The sequence below is a fragment of the Ceratocystis lukuohia genome (genome assembly GCF_044167205.1).
Source record: "Ceratocystis lukuohia strain C4212 chromosome Unknown Supercontig2_pilon, whole genome shotgun sequence".
Taxonomy (NCBI): domain Eukaryota; kingdom Fungi; phylum Ascomycota; class Sordariomycetes; order Microascales; family Ceratocystidaceae; genus Ceratocystis; species Ceratocystis lukuohia.
Genome location: NW_027263521.1, coordinates 766,842 through 778,677, shown reverse-complemented (window position 1 = coordinate 778,677; position 11,836 = coordinate 766,842). Strand labels below are relative to the sequence as shown.

The following is an 11,836-nucleotide window of genomic DNA, read 5'->3' as shown; positions in this document are numbered from 1 at the left end:
TCCGCCTTCTTCTCCCTTTGCCTTGCAAAACAAGGTTGAAGGAAGGATACTTTACGACTTCTATGAGAAAAAAAGCGTAAAGCTTATGGTTATGGTGGCGATTGGGTCTTGGGACTCACCGGCGAGAACGTGTCGTTAGAGGCCGGTTTTGGTGGTGCTGTATGTTGCGGTTACTATAGTTTCTTGCTCACGCTCATGATGCCTGGAGTCGTGTGAATTTATGTTTTTTCCTTCTCATATATTTTTTCCCCTGCTTTTTTCGTTTTTTTCGTTTTTTTCGCGTGACCTCGTCAATATTGTATGTTTATATTATATATGGTGTAGACATTGTAACGCCATTCATATAAGTGCAATGTCTAAACAGCAAAGACCAATAACGTTATGCACGTCCTTGCAGACAGAGAAGTGTATCTTCAAATGATACTAACAGCAATGAAGCAAAATAAAAGCTGAGAAACTCCCTTTAAAGAAAAAAAAAGAACCAGTCGGAAAAGAAACCTTCCTTGCATACATGATCCACACCCAGAAACACACCAAAGTCGCACACCAAGGAGCCCGTATAGAAGAAAAGAAGCCCTAAAACATCGCCATGTCGTCTACTTCCTGCAGCCATAGCTTTGCCAAGTCTCGCGATATCCCTAGCCGCAATACGCGTAGGACCTCATCTGCACCCATTCCTACACGTAAACCCACACGCCAGTCCCATCCACGTCGAGCTGTCGCCAACTGGGCCGCTACACCTCCGGCAACAGCCTTGGAACTGGCAGCAGAGATAGACCGATTGAGTTGTGATGCAATGACCGAAGACGGGGCTATAACGAAGCTAGCACCGCTATTAGAAGCCTCCCCATTAGGGCCAGAGGTGGCACCACCCTTGTGTAGAAGATCAGCCGGGGTTGAGCCCTTCAGTCCGCCAGGTGTTGCAGCAAGCACATAGTTGAAAAATTCAACACAGGCATCGTACACACGCCCACCAACAGTCTGCAGGTCTTCTATGGCCTTGAGCAAGACATCCATCTGGTCGGCAGTGACAAGCACAGGGTCAGAAGGCGCGGTGGTGTTGATCAAGACGAGGGCCTCGCCCAGTAGAGCGAGCAGAAAGTCCTCGCTAACAACAGCGTCACGTGACACATCGTATAGGCCGCCACGAATATTATCATCAGCCGAGGCAACAACGGCGACGAGTGCAGCAGACGCTTGCCGTTTGATGGCTAGTGCACGTGCACTGCCAACCGGCACTGATAGATACGAATCGCGCGTCTCGTAGAACTTACGCAGTGTGGCGTAGCCACTAAGCATGCGGCCAAGCAATTGGGCAGCATCGACATCCTGCTTGGCGAGCTGTTCAAGTGTAGCAGAGCGGTCGACAAGCAAAGACTCGAAGCGGTTGTCGAGATCTTCTTCGGGCGGGAATACCGTTGAATGCATGAGCGAGTAGAAAATGAGCAAGTTCAGTACCTCGCGCACCTTGTTGGGCTTGTGGGCCAGGGCATAGTACCATAGGGCCTCGCCATATTTGCAAGAGTCGCGACTCAATAGATCGGCGTATGTCTATATACAGGTTAGTTTTGACATGGCTCTGGCTAGACTTAACCGACAATGAGATCCTTACCTCTGCGCTTTCTTCAGCAAATTTGGTCATGCCTAAATCCATCAATATCCTCCAAATGCGCTCTACGCTACTGCTAGAGTTCACGTCAATGCTATCTAGCACATCGTGCAGAAGCTCTCGGATAGTCTCCTCAGCCAATGTCACAGAGTCCAAGCGACCAAGCACACGCGTGGCCATCTCCCACCCGTACTCATCATCCACGATGATCTCGACACCGGCTAGTTCACGGGCATACATTACTAGTGTTGTATCTTTCATACCATCAATCTCATCGGGGCCTTGCTTCGCCATACCCAAGACCTCTAGGTCCATATCGTCGAAGTCGTCCATGGCTTTAGGGGCACGGATCTCGCGCTTAGGAAGCCACTGGGCTAGAGAGCCAATCTCAGCGACGGCCGAGGCAATTGGCAATGACCATGCCCTTAGGAAACCAATAGCAGCAGTGAAATTACCCTCGAAGATAGATGCGGCCGCAAGCTCGCAATGGTTTTGTATGTTTAGCTGAAACTCGGAATTTACTACAACGTGGAAAGCCGCTGCCAAACGCTCGGCATAACTCTGTTGCTGTGATGATCCAGCCTTGTTCAGCATAGACGTACGAAGCATCCCCCGTCTATCAATCTCCTGGTCCCACCACCCGCAGATACCCACACTGGCCTCCAGCCAGTCCTGGGCGGTCTGCAGAATCGAGCCCTCATCACCCTGGACGATGCGGTAGATGATATTGAGGTGCTGGAAAATTTCCCAAGGCACTTGGCTCTCAGCGCGACGCGACATGTCGGCCATGGAGTTGGTGTCAAAGGTGGGGTCGCCGTGCGGCACAAAACCATGGTTACGGCCCTCGACGAAACGCGACAGTCGCTCCCACGAGGCACGGGCATTAACACGGAACAGCGACCACTCGCTACCCCAGACGTTCCAGTTGCCACGAGAACCAGGACACTCTGTTAGCATATCGATGGTGTCCTGAACGGCCTTTTTGATGTTAGCTAGAATGCGGCCAGTGTAGTCGTAAGTGCCTAGTCTCTTTTGTGTTTGTTCCCACCCGGCATTCGCGAGGAGATCAATGGCGTGCTTGACCTGGCCACGGATAAGCACAGTGTGTATGGTTTGCCAGAATAGGCTGTTAGAGGCTGGGCTGGGGCGGAAATTCAACACCTGCTGGGTCTGCGAGGCATAGGGGTTATGGTCACTATCCATCCACCCAAATAGAGATTCTGGCAGCGGCACAGGTTCGCCGTTAGAGTGTTCATCGATGAAGCGGGCGTGGTGAATTAGGAGCAATAGATGGGCGATCCACGAGGCCTTGCGGAAGGGCTCGGCGTGTTGGCCGGGACCAATTGTGGCGTCGTGTTCCTCGGGATTTGGGAGCTCGCTAGCACATGAGTTCCAGAGATTGACTAGAGAGATGGCAGCCGCAGCCATGGAAGAGTCTAGCTTTTCGGGGTCATCGATCGGGCCAACACCCTCGTTATAGAGACACATAATCTTCTCCTCGGTCTTGACGATGATTTCCTTGCCCTTAGAATTGATGTCTGGACTGTCTAGAGTAGCAAATGGGAGCTGGCTGTAAACGTCTTTACACAACTGTGCAAACTGGAAATCTTGCTTTCCAGGAGCCACACGTGATGCGCGAGCAAGACTCTCAGCCTCCTTCTTCATTCGCTTAGTAGCCGCGGGTGTGGCGAGCAAGAGATCCTCGACAACCTCCTCGTCGTCCTCCATGTTGTCAATATTATGGCGCATGCTTAGAAACATATCCTCGTCGTCATCGACCTCGATAGACCGCTCAATCGTTTCGCTGTTGCTGTAGTTGTTGTAGTTGGCGTCGATGTCGCGCTCGACGAGCTTGCTCATGGCAGCTGTGATGGGGTCCTTAAACTCGTCGCCTCCATAGTAGCCATGGCCGCTGTGATATACGTCTTGATCGTCATCGTCGCCCTCTGCATCTTGGTCGTCGTCATTATCGTCCTCTTCGTCGTCGTCAGATGCAGCGAGCAGATCGTCAAGGCGGAAGGTACCAGTGACGTTCTTTTTTGGGGGGTTTGAGACAGGCTTTTTTTGCAGGCCAGCATCGTTATCACGGTCGTCTTCGTCTTCGGGGTCTATGCTGTCGGCACGAAAAGATCTACTAAGACCAGACGGTTTGGACGTGCGTGAGCCTCGCACAGGATGAGAGGGGGGGCCTTGGGCTGTGTCCTCCTAGAACACTTCCAAAGAAGGGGGGGGGATTAGTGTTGTTATTGCTATTGCTGCTACCCGCGGCAGAAAACATGTTGCTAGCTCCACCACGCGATGAGGCCATATCGTCTATCGAGGCAGCTCTAGCAGGAGTAGCAGACGTGGTAAACAGCGATGGAGCAGACGCTAAAGCAGAAACCGGGGGAGGCGCTCCAGGAGTGGTGGATGTTGACGATTCAGGGCCAAAGTGGAATTTGCTTCCAAAGTTTCGACTATCGGGCGTTGAAGGGAGCTCAGGGTCGTCAGAAATGGAGAATTTGAACGACATTGTTTAGGCAAGGCTGCAGAAATTCTGCCAGCAGAAAAAAAAGACAGAGCTAGGGTAGGCGACGTGATCCTGGTCAATTGGGATAGAACGTTATATGCAATGGACAAGGCTAGTAGTGACTTGCTTGGCGTATAGGCACGGGAAAAAAAAAAAGCGAGAGAGAACAGCGAAAGAACCTGTTCGGAGGCCAGGGTTGGGGAGCATTAGTTGCTGGCAATTAGGGTTCCAACAAAGGCCAATTCGCCTAGAAATCAATCACGATCTTCTAGCAGTGAAGATGGTGGTTTTGGATTTTTTAGGCGTAGCTGTTGTTTTTTTAATGCTCAGGCGCGTTGTTCCCGTTGCTAAGTGGAAACCAATCACAAAGGATTGTCTCGGTGAAGACGTTTTTTTTTCCCTTGGTATATTCGGTGTTTGCGTAGGATTGAATGCTGACCGAAACTGTAGATAGGGTTACTAACCCCATCGATAGCAAAATATCTGCCGATAGCCCCCACCTCTTGGCCTCGGGGGCTGTCAAAGCTGCCGGCTAGAAAGCTGAAGTTCGGGTATTCAGGAGCTGCCAAAACAGCGGCAGTTTGATGGGCAGCCACAGGCAATGAGCCATTGGGAGAGAGGATAAAAGTGCTGGCCAGCGGGTATTGTCTATTAGCTGGCTTCCTTGCAACCGCGGCGTGTGGCAGCCTTGCAGTTGTAGCTGTGACTTGTTGTTTTCTCCGCGGCTTGCGGCTTGCAACTTGTAGCTGGTACTTGAATGGTGTATTACATAGCATATCGTCAGTAAAACCCACTCTTTTTTCTTGCTTGCCCCTCCCCGCACTGAAACCAGAGCTAAACGCTGGGCCAAGCTCGCTTGCTTGGCCTTGCCTCGAATCGTAGCCTTCAAAAGACGTGCGTTTCCTTTCGTCGTCTGCTATTCCCACTTCTCCATTTCTGCACCTATTTCTTCTCTCTTCCTCTTCTGAACATCCGTTTCTTTTGCTCGCCGATTCTTGCCAAGAAATTCTTTTTCTTCTTTTTTTTTTTGTGCATAATTCTTCATTTGATACCCTTCCTTTTGTGTCCTTGAACGCGGATATATAGAATTACAATGGCTGATACTGTTGGAAAGGTCCGTTTTCCCTTGCCCGACGGCGTTTAGCATGGCCGATTAACGCCAGCCTTGTGCTGCTGTCGAAAGGCAGCTTGTGAGCTGCGTTTTGGACTATTAGGTTGATGCACTACAGCCTCTATCCATGCCGCCTGTCGTCTTTCGACACTATTGCTAACTTTCTGCATCCGTCTTATTCTTGCTCTATAGACCATTACTTGCAAAGCCGTCGTGGCCTGGGAGGCCAATGCGCCCATGAAGGTCGAGCTTGTTGAAGTTGATCCTCCCAAGGCCCACGAAGTCCGCATTCAGATCCATTACACTGGTGTCTGCCACACTGGTACGTTGTGATGTGCGGCCCTGGCCCCAAAGCTAAACCTCTGCCTCTACACAGTGTACGCTAAAGCCCGCACCTAACACAATCTTTTTAACAGATGCTTACACGCTTTCTGGCGTCGACCCCGAGGGCGCCTTCCCTGTGATTCTAGGCCACGAGGGTGCTGGTATCGTCGAGTCTGTTGGTGAGGGCGTCACCAATGTCAAGCCTGGCGACCACGTCGTTACCCTGTACACACCCGAGTGCGGCGAGTGCAAGTTTTGCAAGTCCGGCAAGACCAACCTGTGCGGCAAGATCCGCGCTACGCAGGGCAAGGGTGTCATGCCAGACGGCACTTCGCGTTTCAGATGCAAGGGCCAGTCGGTGCTGCACTTTATGGGAACTTCAACCTTCTCGCAGTACACTGTTGTTGCCGACATCTCGGTTGTCGCTGTGCAGCCTGAGGCGCCTATGGACCGCACGTGCCTGCTGGGATGTGGAATCACCACTGGATATGGCGCTGCGCGCATCACCGCCAAGGTCGAGGAGGGCTCCAATGTCGCCGTCTTTGGTGCTGGCTGTGTGGGCTTGTCTGTTGTACAGGGTGCCGTCATGAACAAGGCGGGCAAGATTATCGTAGTCGATATTAACCCAGCCAAGGAGGAGTGGGCACGTAAGTTTGGCGCCACTGACTTTGTCAATCCCACGCAGCTCCAAGGCCAGACGGTTGCAGAGAAACTTATTGAGATGACGGATGGTGGCTGCGACTACACTTTCGACTGCACCGGCAACGTCAACGTTATGCGTGCGGCTCTGGAGGCGTGCCACAAGGGTTGGGGCGAATCAATCATTATCGGCGTTGCCGCTGCTGGCCAGGAGATCAGCACTCGTCGTGAGTATCCCCTCTTTGGTGCTTGACTGATGTTTTAGTTGTCGTCAGGAATGTTGCTAACTATGTTTTCTTTCCGTTTAATAGCCTTCCAGCTCGTTACCGGCCGGGTGTGGAAGGGCTGTGCCTTTGGCGGTGTCAAGGGCCGCTCGCAGATGCGTGGTCTAGTGCAGGACTACCTTGATGGCAAGCTCAAGATTGACGAGTTTCATTACCGACCGCAGAGGGTTCAATGATATGGGCACCGACTTCGAGGCGATGCATGCAGGTGACTGCATCCGAACCGTGGTAGACATGCGAAACTAGAGGTGGAGAGGAGACTTAATGAGGAATGAGTGAGTGTCTAGTACAATGTGGTATATAGTGTATAGTACAACTTCATGCAAAAGAAGCTGCGGCAATGGTCAATACACGGCCAAATGCGATCTCAAATCATATAAACCCTGGGCTTTTTTTTCAAACGCGTCTGTATTTGTATCTTGTCATGAAATTCGCATCCGGCGGAAACAAAACTAAGAGTTGCTTTACGCTGACCCCGACATTCTACGACAATCCACAGAGTATAGAATTACGTAGAGCCGCTGCCTCTGACTGAGAGACAAAATGGCGATACCCCTTGGAGTCATTGGCCTTTCAAGCTAGGCGAGAACAGGGTACAATCGGCCGGGAGGGCCATGGAGAGCCGCGCTACTGTAAAAGAAAATTGCCACGAAATCTCAAGCTTAGTAATGAGGCTCGCTGACGTTTTTGATCCCGCAGTCCTGGATTGGGTCTTTGCTTTCTGGCGATAAGCTTGTATTACCAACAGGTTCTTTGGACTAGACGACGGGCTTGTTAGAGGAGGGAAGAGGGAGGACCCCTTGATATTGTAATATTTATCTATTGATTGATAATAAATAATAGAAAAAGAGAGAACTTGGTAAATTCGATCAATTCGATTAATTGTGAAAAGATCAACGACGCTTTCGAACTCGCTGGGGCTGGCCTGTTAGGTAGAACTCCGGAATGATGCTGCAGAGCTTTGTAGATGTGACGTGGACGGGAGAAGCGACTGCTAAAATGTCTCATTAAGGTGAGGGAAGGGAAGGAAGAGGTAGCGATACATGAGTACGGGGGTAGTTTGGGTGATGGTGAGGGTAGCGATACAACTGGGAGCACATCACATCACATGCCATTTGCTCTTGCGATTTTTTTCTTGCTTCTGAAAAAAAAAAAAAAAAGCTTTAGCACAACACTCACCCCCCAACACGATACATTTCTGCTACCAAGAACGGATCTTGCAAGCCAGGAATAGCAAAGGCTCGCAAGTAACCAATGCACAGCGCCAGCATCCGCCAAAGTACCACCGTTGCACCTGCATAAATGCATCCCGCGCTCTGCAAACTTGGCTCAACATGAGTTGCTGATACTGCAGCAGAAAATGCAGATGATATGCAGATGGAAGTAAGCCAAGCCGCCTGCATCAAACCCAAACGTTGGGGTGATGTGATACGTGGACCAAACCAAGCAATGGCCAAGCCAACCCAGAGGAGACACAGCCCATAGACACAAACACAGACACAGGACACAAGACACAGATACAGACACAAACACAAACACAGACACAGACCACTGGGAGGCGCAGGGCTATGGGAGAGAAATACCCAGATAGAGAGACCAAGGCAAGCCGCCAACATCAAATCACCATCAACTTGGTGCTTTTTTCCCTTGTACTTGACAAGTCGCCTCTTTTTGTCTGGCCTAACCTCATATCACGACATCGCCGCAGCCACCCGCAAAACATCATGACAAAGACGACAGCGGACGTTATTTCACTACTAGCGGGCCTAATGGCGGAATAAGTCATAACCAACCAAGCCGTTGTCACCGCCAGTCTAGGTTACGTCGGGTTGAGCGCCTCTGATCTGGCTAGTGGATACAGAATCACGTGCTTTGCCATGTGACAATAAGTGGGGCTAGTCGTCATATTGTCGATATTGTCGGATCGGTAGTAGTGAGCCGAGCCACGCCATGGAGGGAGCCTTGGCCTTAGCTTTGGCCTTGATTACTCACTCGCTCTGTTTGATTTGCTTTGATAGGAGGTCAGAAATGGTATCATTTAAGGCACAAGGGCAAGGGAGACGAGCAGAAGGAAGAAGAGGAATCAAGAGAGCAATATTGGCAACACTAGAAATCAGGCTCTATGCTAGTTGCAAAAGGCATGCACTTGAAAAGTATGATTGGGTCCGTTGGGCCAGAGCCCTCCTAACGAGCACCCCCCAGAAACAAATGGAATGATGCAGAAGTTCAATCCCAGCCTTCGGTCAGGCCGCCCGGAGGAAGCTGTTTATGGTGCTAAACGTAAGCCGATAAAAAAGGCAAAGACAGCAATGTATAGCATTCAAGCATATGTGTACAGAGATACATGGAAAATACCTGCATAGGACGCAGATGGATGGCCGGCTTTGCTTCCTGTTCGGTTTCTTTTGCTTGCGTTCCTAGGAGTCCTCTGTTTCTCATTCGGATGCGCTCTTTTTGGGCGGTTACGAGAGGAAACCTGGGCTGTTGAGATGAAAAGTAAATCCGAATTATAGTCTAGACCTTGCCCCTCTATTGATTTTCCCTCTTGGATGATGGAGTAAGGCAGCACTAACAGGCTCTAGCAGGCCGGGAAAGGAGAGAGGGAGGGAGGGGGGGGGCTTATGACAAGCCGGCGCCGGACCTCTCGCTCAGCGTCAAAAAGAACAATAATAGCGCAACAAGGCGCAAGCAATCAGGCCCCACGCAGACGACGTAGCCTGGCCTGTGAGCCCAAGCTCTCAGGGCCAACCCCAGCCAGCCTAGCCATACCAACTAATTATCCTGGGCTTCAGGTGTGCAGTACGACGGCATAAAAAAAGGAAGCGGCTGGCTGGCTGGCCTGACATATACTGGTCGATGCAATGCATGCCTGCGTGCATATACAATGTACACATGTACATGCACATGCAGCCACGCATTCTCTTTTTCTTGATGGGCTTGCTTCCAACTGGGCCACAGCAAGACAACACAGAGGGAACGACAAAGATGGCGGCTGGGTAAATCAGTAGTAGAGAGAGAGAGAGAGAGCCCGTTTACAGCTTAGAGTCATAACATAAGATACATATGTACAAGGCAAAGTTATGTAGTCACACGTCCACGTAGACAGACCAAAAAACAGCCTAACAGGGTCTAGAAACTTGAGTACAAAATGAGAACACGAAAAGGACGACGAAAAGAGAGAACAAAATAACGGAAAAGGAGAGGAGATGCAGTTGAAAATGTTGACAAGAACGGGTACGACAGTGTTATTACGAGCAGAGAAGTACATGCACGTAGAAAAAGAAATAAAATAAAAAAAAAACAAGTACGGATAGTGGTGAGGAAGACAGAAAGTTTTGCAGCATAGCAGGTATGATGGTACAACAGTACTTTGGTACAACAGTACAAAGTACAAAGGACTTTACTTACATGCGCAAAGCAGATAGCAAGGGATGTAGGCAAGGATATCGTCCTAGCCGATGTACTATATACGTATAAGCCGTCTGTTTCAGCGGTTTCCCTTTTCCCTCTTATCCTTTATTTCCCCTCCTGCCCTTTTTTAGTTACTGTCGGTTGGATCAAGATCAAATACTTGGATACTTGGATAGCCTCGTCAACTCGCTGGCGCCTATCAATTCTCTGCTGATACCCTGATTGCCCTGTGTGCAATTACGCTATTTGCGCTATTGCCTTCCACCTGAACTTGCACTTACCTGCACTTGCACTGCCTTGTCTTTCCTCCTGTTTCCAGCTTGTCTTGCCGCCTTCCTTCTTTTCCTTCTTTCCTTCTTTCATACTATACCTGCCCCAAAACACCAGGCCACCAAGACTATAAAAGTTCCCTGACTCCCCCCTTTCCCACTTGTCTGATCTTTCCCTCCTATTTTCCTTTTCCCCCTTTTATTTCTACTGCTGCTCTATATCAATTTGCCTGTCGTTTGATTTTACGGTCTTTGCCATAACTAAACCACGGTCGTCATCTAAGCCAACTGTTACAAACCCCGTTCTACATTTGCGATCGCGGTTTATATCCCATCACCACTATATCCTCCTCTCCTACTCGTCAGCAGTTCGTCAAAATGGCCAAGAAGACCCGTTGCACCTTTAAGGAGTGCCGTGACGTTGCCCAGCGCATTGTCGGCGACTGTGGCTTCTGCCATGGCCACTTCTGCGGCAAGCACCGCCTGCTTGAGGACCACAAGTGCTCTGGCCTTGAGGATGTAAGTAGATCCCGCCCCGAGTTGTCCAGTGATGAAAGCACCCGTGCAAGCGAGATGATGTGTTCCCTATCCCTTTGCAACCCCAAGCCTCTCTCACCGCGAACTGGTGTCAGCCGTAAGAAGCACCATCACAATCGCAAGCACAAGAAACACGCCCTATCCGTTTCCCCTTCTACTCCCAGATCTCCCCAGTGGTGGCTTGTTGGTCTTCATGACGCTCTTGAGAATCCTGAGTTGTTTGCTGACTCTACATTCTCGTCGATTTTCAGTGCAAAAAGCAGTCCCACGAGCAGAACGCTGCCCAACTCATTGCGGAGCGCACCGCTGTCGTCAAGGGTGTTTAACGAAACCGACTACGACGACTACTGAGCGAGATCCACGACTTTCCTTTTTTTCTTTCGTTCTGTGCCTGAATTCAGAAAGTACGATACGAGAAAATAAAGGAAAATCAACAAAGTCCATGGCAAACCTCCTTTAGTGTCTGGGGCGAGGATCTGCCACTGGGTAGCAGGAAGTGGTATGGTTCAAGTGCTCTTTTTTCTTCTCGAAAGAAAAAAGACAGCAAGACCACTGCCATTTCTTTTCTCTCTGGACTTGTCATGCGAAGACTTGGACTGTCTGGAAGAGAGCAACGCCGAGTCACATGGAAGATTTCACGCTGCCCATGTTACCGTACTTTCTGGCGACTCACAATGACCCATTACTATGGAACCACCGTTCGTCGCAGACACTATCGGCGTGTTACTGCTCTCTTTTTTGCCTGCTTTTCACATTTCTTACGCTCGGATTTACTTGGTTGCACATTTAGAGCGGTAGTTTCAAGTGCTGAATCTACCGCATCTTTTTTTTTCTTCATTTCTTTTCATTCGTTACTGCCCACGACTCTTGTCTTCTATCGTTTTCCATCTCTCCGACTCCGCCTTTGCGTCATTCATATATCGCTGTTTCTGCTTCGTCTTTATCTATCGAGCCCAGCGCTAGCCAGGGAACATGGGCGGAATCGTAGGAATCGCCAAAGGATCCTTAGAGAAGGATTTCGCTCCCCCAGCTTTCGTCGTGCTCTTATTGCCCAAGCCTAATCCTGTGTTTTATCTGGGTCATGGTATCATCATCTGTGCCTACAATCCTTTGTCACTCGCCTTCGTTTTGAGGCGTTCCACT

At 50.1% G+C, this 11,836-nt stretch overlaps 3 protein-coding genes across 3 annotated transcripts; 2 read left to right on the top strand and 1 right to left on the bottom strand.

The window, feature by feature from the left end:
- Window positions 1–576: 576 nt before the first annotated feature.
- HOO65_020203 (Nucleoporin NUP85) lies at window positions 577–4,121 on the bottom strand (the record flags this gene model as incomplete). Its single annotated transcript, XM_071006346.1, has 3 exons — window positions 577–1,551; window positions 1,613–3,798; window positions 3,872–4,121. The coding sequence occupies 3 exons, from the start codon at window positions 4,119–4,121 to the stop codon at window positions 577–579; spliced, it is 3,411 nt and encodes a 1,136-aa protein (XP_070860841.1).
- A 1,090-nt stretch (window positions 4,122–5,211) lies between these two features.
- HOO65_020202 (S-(hydroxymethyl)glutathione dehydrogenase) lies at window positions 5,212–6,652 on the top strand (the record flags this gene model as incomplete). Its single annotated transcript, XM_071006759.1, has 4 exons — window positions 5,212–5,232; window positions 5,422–5,551; window positions 5,646–6,419; window positions 6,504–6,652. 4 exons carry the CDS (start codon window positions 5,212–5,214, stop codon window positions 6,650–6,652), a joined length of 1,074 nt encoding a protein of 357 aa, XP_070860840.1.
- A 3,882-nt stretch (window positions 6,653–10,534) lies between these two features.
- HOO65_020201 (AN1-type zinc finger protein) lies at window positions 10,535–11,044 on the top strand (the record flags this gene model as incomplete). The annotated part of the gene is made up of 1 exon (XM_071000014.1): window positions 10,535–11,044. The coding sequence occupies one exon, from the start codon at window positions 10,535–10,537 to the stop codon at window positions 11,042–11,044; it is 510 nt and encodes a 169-aa protein (XP_070860839.1).
- Between the last annotated feature and the right edge of the window lie 792 nt (window positions 11,045–11,836).